The sequence below is a fragment of the Acanthopagrus latus genome, chromosome 24 (assembly GCF_904848185.1).
Source record: "Acanthopagrus latus isolate v.2019 chromosome 24, fAcaLat1.1, whole genome shotgun sequence".
Lineage (NCBI taxonomy): Eukaryota > Metazoa > Chordata > Actinopteri > Spariformes > Sparidae > Acanthopagrus > Acanthopagrus latus.
Window position 1 is genome coordinate 4,389,779 of NC_051062.1, and position 21,138 is coordinate 4,410,916.

At 42.6% G+C, this 21,138-nt stretch overlaps 1 protein-coding gene across 2 annotated transcripts in view; it reads right to left on the reverse strand.

The window, feature by feature from the left end:
* The window catches only part of LOC119015660 (histone demethylase UTY-like), a 32,234-nt gene that overhangs the window by 8,729 nt on the left and 2,367 nt on the right, over positions 1 to 21,138 (reverse strand). The window contains exons 3-17 of one of the 2 annotated variants that reach the window (XM_037091877.1): positions 13,815 to 13,923; positions 13,480 to 13,529; positions 12,971 to 13,029; positions 11,355 to 11,475; positions 10,686 to 10,740; positions 9,598 to 9,632; positions 8,688 to 8,781; positions 8,111 to 8,237; positions 7,651 to 7,749; positions 7,160 to 7,379; positions 4,908 to 5,045; positions 2,491 to 2,622; positions 2,308 to 2,379; positions 2,119 to 2,226; positions 409 to 786 (exon numbers count right to left, since the gene is read on the reverse strand). In XM_037091877.1, the coding sequence (XP_036947772.1) occupies positions 409 to 786; positions 2,119 to 2,226; positions 2,308 to 2,379; positions 2,491 to 2,622; positions 4,908 to 5,045; positions 7,160 to 7,379; positions 7,651 to 7,749; positions 8,111 to 8,237; positions 8,688 to 8,781; positions 9,598 to 9,632; positions 10,686 to 10,740; positions 11,355 to 11,475; positions 12,971 to 13,029; positions 13,480 to 13,529; positions 13,815 to 13,923 (1,797 nt within the window). The remainder of the gene's footprint in view (positions 1 to 408; positions 787 to 2,118; positions 2,227 to 2,307; positions 2,380 to 2,490; positions 2,623 to 4,907; positions 5,046 to 7,159; positions 7,380 to 7,650; positions 7,750 to 8,110; positions 8,238 to 8,687; positions 8,782 to 9,597; positions 9,633 to 10,685; positions 10,741 to 11,354; positions 11,476 to 12,970; positions 13,030 to 13,479; positions 13,530 to 13,814; positions 13,924 to 21,138) is intronic. The other variant, XM_037091878.1, reaches the window with a different exon arrangement.

A 21,138-nucleotide genomic window follows, 5' to 3' on the forward strand; every position in this document is an offset into this window, starting at 1 on the left:
GAGGACTGGTGGGCTGAGTTGTATTCAAACGTGTTCACAACATCGTTTATACCTGATGATGATCCTTGTGTGGATTTAGATGCTGTAACTTAAACAGGAGCATTCAATGACTTGTGAGCACAACCCTTCTCTATGTTTACATGCAAATTAGCGATGTCTGGTGCTGAGCCAAGACATGAATTCCTGCATACTTTCAATTCACACGTGTCTCACGGGAGGGATTTCACAGCTTGTTTCATGAAACCACTTGAAGGATTTTCTCAATGGTTTTTGACAGTTTTTACAAGAGATCCAAGTAGGTCAGTAGGATAAAACAGATTTATACTCATATCTTATCTGAGCAGCAGTGAACTTGCCAAAGGGAGAAGACCTGCACATATAAAAGACAAACAGCAAGTGAGGCCTAACCTGAGAGGAGTTTAGGTGCAGGGCCTGGCGCGGTGTGGTGTCCTGTGTTTGCGTGCTTGTGCAGGTGTGAGGTAGCAGTGCTGCGTCGCCGCTGCCGGCAGCTTGCAGATAAGGCACGTCTCCGTTGGGTCCTGTGGCCGTGGGCCCTGACTGATTATTACTACTACTGTTACTACCCACGGGGAGGGATTCTGAGTGTCCGTGTGGCCCAGGGCCCATGGGCCCGTTGGCCAGCGGCTGAGGTGGGCAGAGGGGCCGATGGGGTCCAAGGAGGGGCCGGGTGGGGTGGAGGCTGGGGTTTGGGGAGGGGAGGGAGTTGGTGGTGGGGCCGTTGGGCAGGGAGAGGCGCACCTGACCTCCTGAGGCATTCTGTCTCATCTGTAAATGAAAAGGATGACAACAGCTCAGTTTGAAATGTAGCAATTTGTGTTTGCTTAAACCTGGCTGGAGAAATGGGTGAGTCGGTCAAACACACAAACACACGTAGTGACATTAACATTCTCAACTGTCAATGTTGAAACTTGTATTGTACTACATGGCAAACGACACCGGTCTAACATCTACACGTGCCAAAACACACCAGGAAAGGACTGGTCTGAACTACTCTGGTGTTTACACACTTCGGATCAGCCAAGTTTTTATCTATTCTACAGGATTACTTCATCTTGTTAAAGATCAAATTAAAAAGGACTTTTCAAGGACATTCCAGGCACCATTTTCTCCAAATCAGGGCAAAGTTTGAAAAGCTGATCAGGATTACCTTCTGTTACAATACTGGGAATAATTAGCTCACAGTCAACATTTTAAAAAGAGCCTTCAATGTGACACGATGACCATCTCGGAAAATATCAATTTGATGGTATCATTAACAGTATTATTATCCTTACTATTTCTATGAATATAATTATCATTACCATCATTATTATAATTCAAAATAATTGAAAAGTGTTTAATTTGGTTGAACAAATATTTTATTATAATTAATCAGAAAGTTTAGAAGACCACATTATACCTTCAAATCAGAATAACGCTGCAACCCTTATATGAACACTTCTCAACTGTGCTGTATCACGGTGACAACAGAAAGCAGACACTAAGAATGTAACCTGTTTAATTATATTTACTGAAAGATTATCACGTCCAGTTCCTATTCTTGGATAAATCATACTAATCCACTTTAAATGAACCACACCAAGACCTGGACCTTTACTAAATTTGTGTGAGCATTTGCTTCATAGATGAGGATGGCAGTAGTTATCAACAACATGCTGATTCATCACAACTTAATCAATGAATGCGCTTGGTTTGAACCAGCAAACACGTTCATGAGAAAAGCCCGTTTTTACCGTTTCTTTCTGCACCAAATGCGCAGCAAACGTGACGGAGATATTCGCGAAAAAGTGTGACAGACATTGTTTATTTTAAGTCAGGTTCTACCTGGCCTATCAACACAATGGAAAAACTGGTATAAAGTTTCAAGGCTGCACCAACATATAAGACGTCATCTTAAATTGGTCATGTGATCTGGACGCGCCAGTGCGACCTCACAGGTTTGAAGGACCAATATAGTGAAGCCAAGACAAAGCTCACGATAGTATTTTAATATCAAATTGATCCAAGATTAACACAATACCGAACATCCTGTTGATCCTTAAAGTAAATCCAAGTCTGAAGTGCATATGTGTTTGAAACAGTATAGGTTTTTGTTACCTGGTGCTGGTGCTGCTGCATCATGGCGAGCTGAGCCTCAAGCTGCCCCAACATCTGAAGCTGTGGGGGCTTCAGGCTGGCCCGGTTACTCCGCAACTGTTCCAGCACCTGGAGACGAAAGACGGCACAGTTCACGTAAAAGTGTAGATTCTAAATAAGATAAAACATGAGATCGGAAATATTACGAACCTGTAGTTTCTGCGGGGAGAGGTACCAGTTGGGAACTGGCTGCTGTGCTGAGTTACTGGCCCATGAATCGCCCTACAAACACAATATGAACATTGAAAATATGCGCAACATGTACAGTGTAAAAGAGTACACAGTACAGATTAAAATGCATGACTCTCACTGGTGCCGTCACTGTCATTTTACCTTGGCAGGGCTGGAGGCTCTCTTCCTCTTGGTTGGGCAGGACTGGTCCTCGGCTTGGCCCAGTGAGCCCACGTGAGGAGGCAGAGACTGACCCGAGCCTCCGCCCTCTGCACTGTGATTGGGCTTACAAGCCTGGAAGGGGAAGGGAGGGGTGGCGGGGGAGCGCAGGCAGAGAGATAAGCAAAAGAAACGTAAGGCGGAAAAGAACGTAAATGGATGGACAAAACATAGGGTCAGGGAAGGAAGAAAGAAAAAAAGTGAAGCAAGCATTGGGGAATAAGTGGCAAATGGAGAATGAAAAATAAAATAGGAAGGAGCGTGGAAAGACGCGGTCGAGCATGTTTTTGGGGGAGAAAACAGCAGCAAGACGAAGAGGTCAAAGGGCAAAGCAAAGCAAGGGATGGAGAATAAAGGAGAGAGAGAAGAGGAGAGCAATATTGTGATCGTGTGCTGGCGCTTAAACAAACAAGCAGGACATGTGAGCAAAAACACTCCTGCTTATCTGAAGGTGTTACTTCATAGGGCAACAGCAGCCCCGGGGCAGTTCTCCTGCTTAAAGGAATGCTGGCGAAAAACTCAACACTAACTGCTTTTCCATCAACCCCTGAAGCCCTCAACATGTCAGAAAGACTTTGTCTTTGCAGCAGTTCAAGGTATTCCTTATTGCACTTTGCAGCCGTTTTAAGGGCACAATAGCATAACTGGACCTTTAAAGCAAAAAGGTCACAGAGCATTCCACACACACACTGTCAGCGTTATCCTTACCTGGGAGGACGCCTATGAGCCAGATGTGACTGCCCCGAAATTTAGTTTAACAGAACCGCAGGTTTATTTCAAACAGGAGTCACGTTTGCTTGCTTTTTGTTGCATGTTGCCTTAAAAATCTAAATTCTCAAACGCCTTTAGTGATCATTCACTACACTTCTTGAGTATTGTCACTTAGTTTTAATTCACCAGGTCTTTATATTAACTCTGTGTGTTTTGATCGACCACAAACAAATAGGACGACAGGATCGTTTAACTTTAAATACTCAAAGATTTTTTGCTATAAACGTGAACAGCTGAAGTCTTTGTATGAACACGCACTAAAACTCAGAGTAAAAAGTCACAATTTTAGTATTTCAAGTAAATGTTTTCCATTTCATTTGTAGAGCACAAACAACATGCTATATTGTAATCATTTTTCTACTTGTATTATGCTCATTTTATCATGATGTATCGGGTTAAAAAACATGAAGTCACATCTGACCCATTGAAAACCATCCATCCAAAATGTTCCCCGTTTCAAATTCACACTGGAAAGGGTCTTACAGGGAATTGACTCTCACCAAGTCAAAGCCAATAAATCAACAGAGTCCAAATGTTATAAATTCAATAACACGACAATGGTCACACACAAACATGAACACCACTCACATCTACTGCATTGATGGGCATGAATGAGTGAGGTGGCAATGAAACACTAGGGGGCGTTGGGGCTTTTGTGAGCAGCTGCAGGACATCTAAGGTCAACTACTGAAGGGGGGAGGAAGATGGACGGAGCCAATGGGAAGCCTGGGTATAAACTCTACGGCAGCACGACCTCACCGATCACACTGGGCCCGGGCCAAAAGCCAAAGGGGGCCAAAACATCAATGAGTGTGAGAATTATAAACACAGCCACTTAGAATTAGAGAGTTTTAATCTCTTCAGAAAGGCAATCGCTCTCAATCAAAACCAAAGCAGATTAAGAGCAAACAGTGGTGTGGTGCAGGCCACCTAAACTGGATTCAATTAACTGCAAGAAAGTACAGTCCTCAAGAAATTTGATTAAAGAAACCATTAATTGGAGGAGAAATTGAATGGGAAAGCCTTCAGAAGCACTTTGTTGATTTTTGGTTCGCTTGAGCTGAGCATGATGGGTGAAGCCGAGTGACTACGGTGCTTTGGAGAAGAGAAGGGGAAATGCAGGAGTGGGTAACACTTGGCCGGAATCCTCCTCGCTCAACGCAGATGCCATAAATCAGCCATTATCACATGTGAAATAGAGTTTGATGCATGACTTGTTATCCAATTTGTGCGGAAACTGTGTGCTTGCAATAAAGTCAAGGTTTCCAATCCAGTTGTGACTGCATTCACGTCGCAGTGGAGTTTAAAAAATAAAAAAAAAAAGATTCCTTGGGAGCACATTGTGCTTTTTCTGGCTTCTTTAGACATCTGCATTCACATGCACGGACGCAGTGTGGAAGGTGGCGCTGAGCTCAAGTGTTACCCATCTGTAGGGACAACAGTGCATGCGCAAGTGTTGGCCTGTCTGTGTGTGCGTCGTGTGTTTGAGTGCCTAATGTGTCTGAGTGTGCACTCAGTCAAAGGGAGGGAAGGGGGGAAGAGGGAGGGAAGGAGGCGGGAGGTGTAAGTTGCTCTATCTGGTCTCTCACCTGCTGTGGTGCACTGCTCAGGCCTCCCTGCCTGGAGGTTAGCTCAGCTGGGATTGGCAGACTCCATGCCTCCTCAATAAGAGGGAGCATTTTACTTTTACTCTGTAGGCTACTGAGCTGGGGGTTACTCAACTGAGCCTAGGGGAATGGAAAACGACGTGAAAAAACAAAAAAAATAATAAAACACAAGGCTTTTGTTGTTGTTGAATAAATTTTAAAAAAAGGAAAGAAAAAACGATGACCTCAAAACAAGGAAATGATTAGCAATGGTAGATAAGTAGAGATTATAAACACAAGTGATGCTAAGTTGGAGACTGATATGCAAACTTGTGTCTTGGCTGGCTAATAGTCATGTACAGCATCGACCACACAAGGAGGTAACACTACTTGAATGACACTCGGCAACAGTAATCCAAAACACAGTCACAATTCCATTAAAACAAGCCGCTGAGCTTGTCTTAATGCCATGAATTTATGCTGACATAACTGGTGGAAATGTGACATTCCTTCATGCACATGTAAAGGAAAATGACACTGCTTGGACAAAAATATAGATGAATAAATCAACACATGAGATATGGGGATTGTTGGAACCCCTCGGTTGTTAGATCTATGGCAGGGCGACTTCGAGCCAGCTAGAATTAGCTTCAATATGAATCAATCGGTGTGAAAAAGATAAACAATCTTTAAAAAAAAAAAAGGAATTAATCCTAAAGGATGCTACTTGTCCCTCTTCTTTATTTTTCCTGTTTCCCTTCCATCGTGTTGGAGAGTATATGCAACAGCTGGAAAAAGGTTCCAGTGAGGACCAACTACCTAAAAGTCGTGAGTTAGTTTCCTGAGAGAAAGGGAGGTGTGAAGCTGGGCAGGATTAAAATGAGATCAGAATTTCCAGGCCCTCTGAGTTTGAAAGTTTCCTTTGTGTCTGACAGGACACTAGTCACATCCCTGTGGAATAAGATGCAGTACTTATTCAGCACAGTTGTAGCTGCACAGGGATGCCGACAAAGAACAGTAGAGGCAGGAGAGGGTGAAGATGGTAGTGGAGAGGAAACGGTGAAAAATCCCATCATCTGCTCCCTATGCTGGTGGAATGGAATTTCAGCGATTGGTCAATTTGGTGTCAGTGTTGTTACTCGGTCTACATTTTGTGGCGCTCGCTGCTTCCTCTGCCCACAATATACGCGCACCAAAACGCTTTTGGTAAAACTGGTTCAAGTGAGCGAGCACCAGAGCAGCGTGTACGAATCAGCAGCAGCCAGCAGTTTTCATTAAGGGATGTCCCAAACTGGTAAAGGCATTTCTGGATGATCTGTGTATGGGGACTCATTACAGAAACTTTCTAAGTCTGAATCTCCCTTATCTCACTTTAGGATAACATTTAAAAGTCTGCTATTGCAGAACCGTCCTGACTAAAGAACTTAAATTATGACAGTGAAGTCAGGATGACAGAGATCCTGTCCTAAATTTTAGATAATCATCAAAAATAGCAGCACCGTTGCTGAAAGGCCAATGTGTGTACTTATAGGTGTATATCATTGTCTCTATCGACATGTATTGAGGATAAAAAGACAACAGCCATCTTTTCTTGTCAATTATAACAAGCTAGCAAGCCAGTGGCAACTGATGTGAGACAGCCATTAAGCCTTGACGGATACAGGCAATCCAATATACAGTCCAAACACAGATACAGGCATGACAGGATGAGTGCAGGGTTACGAATTGGGTTAACAGTCCTAGTTGTGATTTCTTAAGCTAAGATAACATAAGAGGTCTGAGCTATACAGCCACAATGTTAGGAACTGCTTCTGTAACAGAAAGACGGCATCTCTCCCATCTTTGAAACTTGAGATGGGACGATCGGTTAGGAGATTTTTCTGTAATGAGCCCTTGCTATATAAATCCTGCTATGTTTTCTACAGCCTTAGTTTGTTGTATGGAGAGGCCGACTGAGCTCTGTTCAAACATTTTAAGTCAACAGCATTATAAAACACACTACCTACCGAGTGCACAGAATATAGCAGCAGCTTCGATTAATGTGTCAGTAAGTGTTTCAAGCAGGGCAGTATTGAGATCCAACAATGCAATTCTCTCAACACTTTTGTACTAAATATAATAGGAAAGCAATGATGCAGGCTAAATGCCCTTAATATGCAGGTACACCCCATCTTTGAATACTTTATATATTGTTTTGTTTTCTTCAAATATCGATTATCATACTGAGGCTGCTTTAAATTCCTTTCTCCACCCACCTGCAGGCATTTGATGCGGTGGGCAAGTGCCGTGGTGTTGGTGCAGCCTTTGCTGCGTGTGGCGTTGATGTAGCACTTGATGGCGTCGTGCGGCTGGTTGCACGACTCATACAGCGTGCCCAGATCCATCCAGGCGGCGGCGTGGCTGTGGTCCAGCTGCACGGCGCAGATGTAGGCCTGCAGAGCGTCCATGGGCTGGTTCTGCTGCTGGTACAACACCCTGAGGAGGGGGACGCAGGACGGGGGCAGAGACAAAAGGTAAGCAGGGAGTGGGAGGGATGCGGAGGGGTCATAGGTGAAAATAGGGAGAAAATGATAATGAGGACCAAGAGGAGAAATGAAAGTGTTTTTAGTTAAACATAGGAAAATTATGTGATTACATACGGCAAATAGAAAGAAAAAAAAGGGTACTGTTCCCTCCATTCAGAAGCCTATAGATGTGAAAATGTGGCATTCGTGCTTCAACCTCCCCTGAACAAACGGACCCTTACCCTATAGAGCACCAGGTATCCGCACTGGCCTCTGATTTGTCAATGGATTGCCGATAAGAGATGAATGCGTCCTGGACCTTCCCAATACTAGAGTAGCACCTGCAGAAGACAAACAGCCAGGGTTGAAAGATGTGTTAACAACGACAAGAAGTGGATGTTATCCGTTCACTGAAGGCACACCACAGCATTGTGTTGTAAGAGACAGAGCCAGCGTTTGATAGAGAACAATGCTCGACAGCAGGTGTACTCAGAGGAATAAGAATCAATCGAGGATTATAAAGCTTCTCCTGATCAATGAAAAGAGGCCTTGATTAATCCTGATACCAGCAGGTTGTCTCAGGACATTGGTATTTATTGTTTTTAAATTTCTCTTTTTTTTCTTAGAAAGAAATGCATCACGCCTACTAAAGCTTTAATACACCATGATCTGACGTCGTGTTTGTATGTGTGTGGAACGTACCTGCCAAGGAAGTACCAGGACTGTCCAGAGTTTGGGTCGGCCTCCAGAGATTTCTGCAGACACTGGATGGCATAGCTGTCCCTGCTGGCTCTGTCCCCGAGCTGTTCCACTGTGTGATGCATCCAGCCTGGGAAGCGTCAAATCAATCAACTGCTGTTTTTCTACTGAGCTTATCTCTCAGAGGCAGGTTTTTTTTTCAAGTGCAGTTAACAGCCGTGGAACTACATGACAAGTGACATGTTTTTGCGATGAGATTTATGTTGAACCAGAAGAGAAACTGAGGGAAAGTTTTGGTTTTTTTTGTTTTTTTCAAATCAGTTTCACAGAAAAAGGATGTTCCTTTAAAACATCTAAGATTGTTTTACATAGTTCTATAATAACTGCAGAGATAGGGTATAGTGCTGAATGCACTGTGCACGCACAGCAACAAAAACACTTTCATTCAGTAAGCTATATAGAACTCAACTCTTCATCACTTTATATCGAAAATGTTTTAGATTAAATTCCATCGATTACATTTCTATGCATTCTCTACCCATATTTTGCATTACTGAACTTAATGTGGGCATTCTCTTACCTAGCTGCTGCAGGGTAGTGGCCTTCACCTGTGCAGGAAGATCCTCCGTCTGCAGGAGGCTCTCGTAGGCCTCCTTGGCAGCCCGGTATCTCTTCTGGATATGGGGAGCGGAAGGGGCAGCGAGGGACAAAAGAGGGTCAAAGGAAGCAGTGGGAAAGGATAATGGTGGGGGGTAGTGAGAGGAGAGAACAAATCACAAATTAGAACAGGACGAGCTCTTTACAGCATCTTTCTTACAGGATTTGTTTTTTGAATCCCAAACTTTCACCAGGTCACCAATTTTGTTTCCCTTTCCATTTCTCCAATGTCCAGAATAACAAAACAGGAATAGAAAAGTACTAATCTTGTGGGCCCTCTCTCTAAATTTTATTCATACGTTTGCATCCAAAGATTTGCTGCTCAATGGCAGCACACAACCTAAGCCTGAGACTTCCACTGCAGCGTTGTCTTCTGACACAGCACAAAAAAGAAAAGAAACGCATTAGTCGCAAAGCGCCGCTTCTCCCAGAGCTGGCGAGAGCTACTGTACTTCTCTACTGAAACCGACATAAAGAGAGAGAGAGACCACCAGCATACAAAAGAGGGGGAGACAGACTTTCTTGTTTCCGTGGCAACCCCGTCGATCGGCTGAGAGTAATCTCCTATCCCCTCCCGCATGCCACCCACTCGCGCACCCCGCTCCCTCCTCAAATTTGTCAGCACCTGGTTCAAAATAGACAAAAACAGGGCTATCCCCGGCATTCTGATGATCTCACAGTGGAAGCAGGGCTATGAGCTATCGCATTACCTTGGACGTTAAATGAACCTGCAGCGCTTATGCTCACAGTTACAAATGACAGAAACCAAACAACTGTCTTGTGTCCTTGGGCGCTAACTGAAGCACAGGCTTAACAAAAGAGCAAGCACTTACCTGAATCTCATACAAATGAGCAATGTGGAACTGAACTGTAAATGGAGAGAAAAGGAAACATGTTAAGTAAAGGTTATTTAGCATTTAAGAAAGATTTCCCACCCCCTCTGAGAGTTAGTCCTCCTTATAGTCTTTTCAAGTCTGTGAAAAGTACTGCTGCATTGCCAATAAATAGGTGTCAGATGTCCATGGTTGCCTGTCTCCATTGAGTGTAACAGACTAGATAGGTAGCTGTGCTCCTGGCGGCACCTTCCTTTGTCTGGAGCGCTGCAGTGTCTGATCTAAGCTGCCTGAGTGACTCTCAGCAGATGGAGGGAGAGAGAGAGAGAGAGAGAGAGAGGAGGGAGAGAGAGCGAGAGAGAGGGGAAGAAAGACGGGGGCTGCCCTTGCTGTGTGTGTGTGTGTGTGCATGTGTGCGCGCGCGTGTGTGTGAGTGAGAACAGGAGTGAGGGGGACACAATGAGGCAAAGGCAAACAGCGAGGCGGTTGGGCAAAAAAAATGGATATTGCTGTCGCCAAGGTAACAGGTACCGGGGCGGGAGAGATGAGATGGCAGCGGCATATCAAATAATGCCAGAGCTCTACCTAGACTGAACCCCCGGCAGATGAGCATAATCCAACACTCTGTACCACGGACGGCGAACACAATCAGACGGTTGAGTTCCTCCTGCTGCTATTTTTAAGATGCAGGGGACTTTTTCCATTCCAGGATCAATTGTTGTGAGTGGTGCAGTCTAGGAATAGCTCTTGTTTGGATATTTATACCAGCAAAATCAATGCAAACCATAACCCAAATGCACATAAAAAGGGAAAACAAATATAAAAACTAAAACAATTTTATGAGATCATTAAAAAAAAAAAATATTCACTGCATGCCCAACAATGTTACAATGCAAATTTTAAATACAATTTTTTAAGAATTATTCCAAATTGCCTCACATACATTTCATTTTGTATCTATTCTTAATAATGTAAAAAGTAGTAAACAATCCAGAAAGCATGCATTTGATATACTAATTTAACACAAGTCTTTTGTTAAGGAGTGAATAACTTATTTAACATGTGAAATATATAAGAGAGATGCTTACTTTCAGCTTTGGACAAAGTGCAGGGGTTGGAGTCAATCAAAGCCAGCTGAAAATGCTGTGAGAGAGCATAGGTAGAGGTCAGCGAAAGCACGTACAGAATAATCGGCACATCTCCATAAATAATACTGTTGCATTATCACTAGTTTCCAGGAGGACCATGCGGTATCGTCAGTGTTGGGGCCCGATCCTTTTCTGTTCTGTTAAAGATAATCTTGATGCTGTTGTTAAAAATAACTCACCGCTTCCTGTATGCACTTCATATTAAATGCATTTTTAAAGTAAAGGCAGTTTTGAAACCATGTGGCACAATAGCAATCCTACCCAAATTAAACTTTTTTTTTTTGTATTTGTACAATAAGCAGGGCTCGAGGCTAACTGTGTCCTGTCGGGGACGATAGATAACAGACATCCCTGAACGCCTCAGACAACAAAAAGGGATTTTGTACGTACATATTATTATCCGTTAGCAAATAACCAACTGAAGTAAGCGATGGCTGACTGTCCTACGAAAAATGTGGCGCCTTAAAATCTAAAAGTCTAAAGCCCTGCTATAGTGTCAAGCGTTATTATCTTTGCTGCTCAGAGAAAATTAAATCAAACATCACAATTTTTAAGTTTAATCCATGACTATGACACTGGACTGGGTATTAGAGCTTGGGGTTGGCGTACCTTTAAGCTTGACTCATAGTCTGTGTTGACCTTGAACATGAGACCCAGGCGGAGGTGGATCTCCTTGGCCCGGGAGAACCCTGGGTCGATGTACAGCACCTCCTGGAATGCTTTGATCGCCCTGTGAGGGATGAATGGAGAGTATGGTGAGCAGAAGGAGGGAGGAGGGTGTTAAAAATAGACAGAGGGAATATAAAAACATTAAAAAAAGACATATGATAAGACCAAACTGTTGGACCAGGCTGTTAGTAATACATCTGTCTGAACCTTGATTAGTTTTAAACTTTAAATTAAACTTTTTTTTCCCCCCATTTGCTCTGCCGCAAAGAAACAAGACGACAAATGTAAACTCTATCTGAGATGCAGCACATTCTGTTTATTGCCCATTCAAGTCACGCTGGGTGCTTTATTGAACAGAATACTAAAGACGCTCCTTGCACAGTACCTGAGGAGGTACCCCACTTGTTTTTAATTTGTTTTGCTTCACAATCAATGGAAGCAGAAAACTGGCGAATTCACGCTTGATTTGCTTATACTTTTGCGGTGGCATAGAATCGAGGTGCAGCACTTGCTATAACAAATGTAGCAGGCATGTGGGATGTCCTCAGCCTGTTTAAAATATCCGATTTGCCTCATGAAAAAGATTTGACTGTAATTTGGCTGCGGCCATTGAGAACAATAGCTGCGTTTGCTGACGCTTGCGTCTTGATGCTTTTCAACTATCCAGAGTTTTGAGCTGGCTGATTCATTTTGGTTATTCAGACAGAACTGAGTTGTCTCTGGTTGTGGCGTTACCATAGAAACAACATAGAACACAGCTTCACTCGCAAGCATTTCTTCAGCTGGGTACAAAAAAAAGATAAACACATACAGCCAAAGTGAGCTGCGTAATCCTGGTCACGCATTCACAGGAGCGATCTCTCTTAAATGAACCTGCTTTTTCCCCTTTGTCTAGTCAATAATGCATTGTTCGCCTTGGTTAAAAGTGTGTTCAACTGCATTACAAACAGGATTGCTTCGCCCTGTGCAATAAAACGCAGAGCGAGCCCTTTGAAAAAAGTGTAAAAATTACATGTTGTGGTTTTACAAGGGAGTTTTACCGGGCTTTTTCTTGGCAGGCCAGCAGCGGTGGCTCCAGGAAGTCACTGCTCCTGGCCAAGAAATTGTTAAGCACATAACCCCCCCAAGCCCCTGAGATAACAGCAAATGGTTGCGTTTTAACATTTTTTAATGCCCAGATTAAATGGAGATGCTGTATAACGTACCAGTCAGTGAGCTATACAGCCAGTAGCGCCAGCTACATTATTACGGTGCAGGCTAGAGACTGTAGGGCTGTGCAGTACATGATAAAAATCTCATATACAGATAAGGTTAATGCCGTATCAGGATGATGATGTGCATCACGTTTTTGCAGGCCCTTGTAAATGAATCTAACTTAGCAAGAAAATGAAGAAAACTTCAAACTGTTCCCAAAAACTAAAGACGGCAGATTTCAGTGCAACAATGTGAAACTCAGTCACAATGCTTCTAGAAGAAAAGACTTCCTGTCCCTTAATTACAACCAACTCATTATTTGCATTTGAAATGCAAATTTAATAGAGATGATGAGTACTCACCACTGAAAGGCATTATAGTGGAAGTAGACCATTCCCAGGCCATACAGAAAGGCAGCATTCTGGGTGGGATGGAGAGAGGTGCAAGGTCATTAGGACACAAAACAAAAATAAAAATACTTGCATCCTTAGAGCACTAAAATGATGCAGACAGCTACAGTTATAACACTACAGAATAGACTGTTTTAACATTGGACAACTAAACTAACCCAGTTAACAATGCACAGTGTACTTGTAAACAAAAGCCATACATATTTACACAACCTTGAGGCTTTTTGGGCACAGGTCAGTAATCAGAAAAACCACTCACTAGTTATCAGTCTCACCGCAAAAGTATCATATTCCAAAAGGAGAGAAGTTGAGAATCACTCTGACACGAAACCTGAAACCGCATCTCGCACCAACATCTAACCCAACTGAGGCCTTACACGCTTCCTGTGCATTGGCGAGTGAATGTGTGTGAAAGAAAGCAAAAGTATGTAGCCACGTGTGTCTGTGTTTGTGTGTCTCACCTTCCAGTAGTCTGACTGTAAACTGTAGTACCTCTGGTATGCCGATAATGCTGTAATTAAAAAAGGAGAGGGAAGTGGAGCGTTAATCTGTGTCAACACAACACCGCTGAAGAGAACGTGAGCAGTCAGCATTTATGTCGGGGTGGAGGGTAGCCAAGTGCACGCCTGCACATACTCATGCATGCTCAGAAAGCTTATGTCAATGGAAGTATGGTATTTGAAGTGTTTGTGAAAACCCAAGATGGAGAAAAAAACAAAAAAAAACCCACAACTGCGTAAGGAGAGGACGACTGTACAAACCATTTGAGTGCAGCCTATGAGCAAAGGTTACTCACCTTTCGGGTAATCCTCCAAAAGGAGGTTAAAGTGGCCAAGCTGACAGAACAACTCTGGCTCCACTTTGCCCTCGGCCTTAAGGATGAGCGAATCGTAGCAGCGAACAGCCTGGGGAGAAGACAAAAACAAATTGGTGTAATTCAAAAGGAAGAAACCACGGGGATAGGGGGACAAAAATCATTGAGAGTAATGTCACACCACGGCTGACGTCAGCTCCCTAACTCTGGCCAAGTCGACTCGCATTCTTTTCAGCAGATAAATATCGGCCTCAGACTAACTCACTGGAATGAAGTTTGCTGCAGATAAGGACTTGTGCTTAAGGCTTCGTTTGGGGGGACTTCCATTACAGATCGTCATGCGCTGATTAAAAAAGACACAAAAGTAGCTGCTGCCTCTGAGATGGATCCACACTGCAACATTTATGGAGTTAAAGGGCCATTTTCCTTAACATATTGCCAGTGTATGGCAAACATTGATTTTTTTCCCCCCAACACAAACCTATTTAACCATGTTTTCTGATCCTCCTGGTGCATTCAGCGAGCCTCGGAGAAGGTATGCATCAGCATTTTTCACTATGGCCACAGTGAATGGGAAGATGTAACAACTAATCCTTGCAGGAGAATTCTGTCCTATGCATTTGATTAACTCCATCCATCTAAAGGCAACACGAAGCTACAGAGCATAAAGTGAGGGAGACTTAAATGCAAAGACAAAAAAGAGGTACATGTCAAAATGGTTGAATTTAACATAGGGATGTCCAAGTCAAGATTTTTGGCCACAAACCGAAGGATATCTGTAAATAACAAGCTTGATGAAATACAAATGCTTTATTAACCATATAGACGATCTTTGGCAAACTACAGACACTAGCTGCAGAGACAACACAAATCAGACAAGGTCACATTTCAATTTGGCATGCAATCAAGTCACTCACCCAACTAAACATCAATTTGGCATCAGCGGATGCGACCCACCTGCAGTGTCATACTTCAGTGGTGGCAATTAACCTCAGCTACAAATGAGAAGCTGCTAGCTGAGCGTTTTGTACGCTGCTGTTTGCTAACAAAGAGGAGAAACGGCAGAATCCATAGGAGCTCAGCATATACAAATACTCTGCTGACCCTGATGACACTCTAATTTCACTGCAGCTGAATGCCTGCAGTGTGGCGCTCCAGTTGTCATTAAGGAAAGCAGCAACAGTAGCAAACTGAGGAGGATACACACTGTACAGTACAATAAAGAAAGACCAGGTTTTGCTGAGCTTTGTTTCAGCTGCCGACAATCTGATAAAATCTGCGCAAATACAGATCCTTTTCTCACTAGTCCAAGTTGCAAAAAGAAATGCATAAAGTCTGTGTCACTGTACACACCCAGGCAAACCAACCCTAGAATGACCTACTCTGGCACTTATGTTTCTCTGGTGCCACACTGAGATCCCATCAAAGACAGCCCAGCTGGTCCTCAGTGCTGAGAGCTGTTCTGCCGTTCAAAGCCAAGGAGAGGCAGCTGCATGGGTGAGTGAAACCGAGAGATGACTTCCAAGTTCATACGGATCACATTTCATCTCTCAGTTTTTACTGAGATCATTTTCATTTCATTTGAAATATAAGCCCATTTATCACCTTTAACTTCCAAAACCCTGAGGACCAGCTATTTGCTCTTGGTGGGTAGCGCTGCCACTGCCAAGAAACCCTTACATAATCAAATCCATTTATTTTGTTATCAGGAGACTGAGGAGTACAACTTTTGCCAAGACAACGCACAGAATTAGACACTGCAGATGTGCTGCAATGCTGCTGAAGCATGTTTACACCGTCTCAAGGATCTCATGTAAAAAAAAAGGGTCTTTTGCATCATCTACGCTCCTTCTATTCAGATGGGAAGATGAATCAACTCTATTCAGAAGCCAGAGCAGTTTTAAGACCACAACTGTTCGCTCTGCAAAGGTAGACATAACTGAGGTCATCGTCATTTTCACAGAGGATTTATTTTGGGTCATAACTTCGACAGGGTTACTACAGTTATTTTGATTTATCAAAGAATGATGCGGAAGTGAACATCTCATTACTCACTGTGAGAATTTTTTTTCACGTGAGCAGCGACTGTGGTTAGCACCTCAGATTGGTTTTGCCGTGTGCATTAATGAAAAAAGCAGCAGAATACTGAGTCCTTCTTCACCTTCCTTAATGTTTTCTTCATTATCAACCCTCTCCAGCAGCACTGGAAGCTTATAGAAAACACAAGCAGCCCAAGTTGAACAATCATAATTCTTTCCACATGCCATTACTGTAACCATAGCCTTGACATGTAGTTACACCTTTAATAAAGCGAACAATAGCTACAGCGTTGGTGAAGGGGATACACAAGTCTCTGAAGCTATGCCCGGACACATAAATAGAGTATTATAAATCCAATTAGAATCCTGTAACATACAACCAGTAGTGTTCCTAAAACATGATATGAATTTTCTTTTTTGTATTCTAAACTATTTGAAATATTGGTATTTATTTATAAATGTATTTCTACGCATTTACTTGCTGAAACATAGTCTGTCCTTTATTCTGTACTTGTTGAAAATAATTTCAATGAATGCAGAATAAAGGATAGGAAGAAGATCCTTCCAACGAAATGCTCAATTGTTTATGTGCATTTGAATCCTACAGCACGGTAACATTTCATAAACTGGTCATGTGAAACTTCTGTTGATGTGCAAAACACACAGCTCAGTGAAGACCGAGGTCACTGGTTGGTACAGATGTACTGGGGGAAGGCCAGGGCTGATGACTGACAGGACAGCTTACAAGAGTAATGGTGGGAGCCTGGCTGACACTGAATTCTCAGTAGTTTTAAGTAACAGTTAAATTGCTTTGTTACAATATAATACTCAGTCAATGACTATGAGTATGTTACTGCACAGATTAATACAGTTCACCTTTGACACTTTCTGCTAAATTACAAAATATTTCCTTTGGTTTTGTCTAACTGTTTGTGCCTAACTGATAAAGTGCTCAAGCTGACAAAGAGATATACATATATTCAAAAATACCGCACGTATTGCACTGTATTCAAAAGAAAGAGTTCTTTCTGTCTGATAACTGAAGGGTAGACGAGGGCTGTGCCGACACAGCACTTCAGTCAGGGATGATTGTGCCAGTTTCTTGTCAACTAAAGTAGTCATTTTGTGCGCCTCTTCCCAGAAATTAAAGTTTGATTTGCCAAGATTGTCAACAGGGGAGCGCAAACATCTCTGAGGAGCATTCAGAAATTAATTCTAATATCAGTTTGTAATCAGCTTTTTTGACACAATCTTAAATCACAATCGTCATAATACTTATCACCTTGATAGCTTTTCCAAACTGTCTCAGTGTAATGATGGGACTAATCCAAACCAATATATCAGCATCTGGTTCTGATCTTGTCACAGCTGATTCATTGGATATCAGGATTATGTCACCTTCCATGTACAAATCCTGTAACTGTTAACTACTGTAACACTGCCTTGAACTGCAGTATCTTTTTGGAGACTTTATCAAAGACATCCATAGTGAGAAATGCCATGAGTCCAATAATCCAACTCAAAATCTGTTGTGATTGCTTATTACAGGAGTTAACCTTTTTCCACTGCTTTGACCCTGTATCACGACACAAATATAGCAGAGCCTTAGAGAGACACATAAAGCTTTCAGACTGGATGTGACCCAAACAAAGTCCGTCACTTCAAGTGTCACCACATGTTCAGTTTCAGCCTCATGTAGGCCTTACCTTCCACATAATAACAACAAAAAGGAACAACAATATCAATATCATTAATAATGATAAAGAAAAGAGGTCTAGTTTCAAGTCGACATATATCCAAATTCCAGTATTGGAATCTGATCAAAACTGAAAAAAAGTGTATTGTGCATCTCAAAACACTTTGCATTATATCAAGATGCAGTTGAGATTATATCAGCATCTCAACTGGGAGACTGCCACACTGTTTCATATCACAATATAGACATAATATTGTAGTTTCGTGCCTTTAAGTGGCCTTTGAACAACTGTTGACTAACACAACAAGGCATGTATTGAGATTTATGTCAAGTGTTCCAATTTGCATACTCATTGTGTCTCAATTTAGAAACAACAATTCTCCATTAGAGGGACACGATGCATGCACACAACCGCAAGCAGCTGTTTTCCAAAAACTATCAATGGTTGAAGATGAGCAATGATCAACACCTCCTCCCCCCTCAGTTACATTCTTCTATCAAGGGCCTATTTTATCAAGCTGATGGAAAGAAGGCCACTGATGCATGGGCGAATGTAGCTATTGAAGCCTATACAGTATCTTAGCATTACATCAAAGATGGTATGGGGATATAGTGGAGGTTGCAGGCAGGTTTGATACTTCTCCAACATTACTGCAGTTGTGTATGACAGTTGTCCCAAACGTATGGCTGCAGGAAACAACACTGGGGGTAAAGCATAGGTGGTCTCCTGTATGCTGCACCGGCCATACCTTGCAACTCAATTCTGCACTGGAGCACCCAAACATTGAAAAAGCTAACGGCCAACAAATCATTAGCAACATCTGAGTGCAGGCTCACTCTGGGCATAAGCACAAGGCTGAACAGCACAGTCTACGTGTCCATGATGAGCTGACTGCTTTTGCAAAGGTGGCCAGAGGCAATGCTGTCCATGTCCTCTGTTGCTACACAGAGGAGTTACTGAAGTCCACCCAAATGTCAGCCAACAGGTCAGCCAGTGTAGGCTCTCCAACTCGCTGATATGGAACAGACACAGAAGCAAACACAGTGCTCCTCTCCACTACCCAAGGTTCAAAAGATGTACAACACTTAACACCTAAAAGTGCAAACACTGGCCCTTGGAGTGAAAAACAAGATGGATGATCAGCAGCAAGGCTAGTGAGCATACCAGCGCCAGCTGAGCAGGCAGCTGAAGATCTGAACAGCTACGTGAGGAATGAAGCCCTTGCACACTTTGAGAGAAGCTACTTGCAAAAGGAACAAAGTCCATTACAGTGGTGGATGGCTACCAAGGATAGCCATCATCGCAACTTTGGCCAGGCCAGCCTAGTCCTAAATGTTGCATCCCTGGCACCTCAACAGCTTCTGAGCAGCTGCTCTCAACAGCTGGCATCATAGCTTCTGAGCAGATAGCTAGTGTTAGCCAGGAGCTTGTGGAATGGACACATTACTGCTGTTATAAGAGAGAGGGTGTGAGTGTATATGTGAGTGAGAGAGATAGCGAGTGTGTTACTGCAGAAACAATCTGCTTCCATAGCCCATGGCCTGTTGTTGAAGCTATTTGATGTCACAAAGCCTGTTAACACTTAGTTTGGGATATACATTTTTATTTCTTATATCTGGAATTTATTGTTAATTTAGGGCGTTGCCAAATACCATTTTTTGGGGCTCTGCCTTTTTGAAGCATTCTTTAGCCTCTTTTTCGGTGCAGCCGACAAAACGTCTCATTCCATCCAAAACTGATTTGGGTGTCTGTGATCATGAAACGGTAGAAGCTTCAAAGCATTTGGGTCAGCTCAGTTAAACAGCCCTTATCCATTCAAGCAACCCCCCAAAAATGCCTGTTTTATTGTGCTCTTTAATGACAGCATATATCTTTTTCTCACATGTTGTATAGCCTTCATTTATGTCTCCTCCTTGGGCTTATGTTGCCAATTTGGGATAAAAACTAAATTTTCATTGTTTTTTCATTCTGCTCATTTCTGTTTGTTCATTTCTGCCATTTGGAATACACCGACTTATTCAGACCTGGCTCTGCTGTTTAACATACAAATGTAGCACCAGAGTCATATTGTGTTTATAGCAGATATCCTTCATTGCTGTGCGCTTGCTTGTGAGTCAAACTGCATGCTAAATGGCTGTGTATAACTGATATTATTTCAATTATTCTTTATTAATCCCTATGGGGGAAACCGCTCTCTGCAGATTGGCCGGTGACTTAGTCAAGGGCAATAAAAAAGTGGGCCTAATACCGAACATGCTTGTGTTTCGTTTGGCCTCCCTGACCTTGAGTCACCCCATACAAACACAGGGAAAAGATGCGCATGACACCAAAAATCCCTTCTTGCAACAAAAAGTGCAACCATGTAATGCAGAAAAAAAATAAAATGGCACTCAGTGGAGTGCATATCTCCACCTTATTGACAAAAACGTGTAAATATGCCATCTAAGAAAATTTCCTGGATCTGTTCCCTTAATCTGATCCAAACAAAAAGTCAATGGGGTCTATTCTGGGCTGAGACCCATCCTCCATCCAAGTTTCATGGAAATCTGTTCAGTACTTTTTGTATAATCCTGCTGACAAACCAAGCCAACAAATAGGCATGGGTGGAAATATAACCTGCTTGGTGACGGAAAAGAAAACTAATAGGTAAAAAAAAATTTATCACCATTCAGATTTTGTCTCACATGTAGAAAGTACAAAATAGTGCAGACAAGACCATGTCCTAACTTCCATCTAGTTATTCTATGTTTACGTCATTGCCACTTAGTTACTGGTGATGATACAGTGACCTAGTTCTGTCACAAATGTTGAACCCACAGTTATCTGCATGTAGACAGAGCAACAGTGCAGCGGGGCGGCCACTCCAAAGTGCCAGACAGGGGAGTCACTCAAACTGAGGCTACGAGCAGAAACTGAGTCACAAAACACATCAGATCTTTTTAAATTAAGAATACGACAAGATGAGACACTTCATGCAACACCAACGTTTTTCATTATTCTCAGCAGGCTCAAATACAAACATTGGAGTCGGACGTAGTTGGCGTCAATTGTTTCTGAGGCCACATTCTGGCTCATTTGCCATTCATTTTGTTTTTATAAGCCATTATCAGGAGACAGCACAAGAAAACCATTACGATTCAATGTGTTGAATGCAAGTGGGGAATCTTTCAGCAGATAGACTGTATTGTAGCACAAGTCCATAGTTTGCTTTCCGTTTCACAAGACACCGACAACTTAGGGTTGCATTGCCTCGGGAGGTAATTTGGAAGCAAAAATTACATGCTGATATAGTTTACCCAAACTATATTCGCATAATGTCTCATACTTTACTCTGCACTGTAACTATGCCATTTTCAATGAGAGATGGGGTGTTCTCTTCCTGTAAACTGTGGAACTTAAAAGCTTTATAGGATGTTTTTCTCTTGGGGAGGCTATGTCCAATCCAGTATATCACATCTATTTATCACTATATTCTCACTGGAGGTGTAGTCTTTGTATGATGTATCAATGATAGATAGAGACAGATATGACATCACATGACATGCTATCAGGCAGGTCCGCTACCTGACC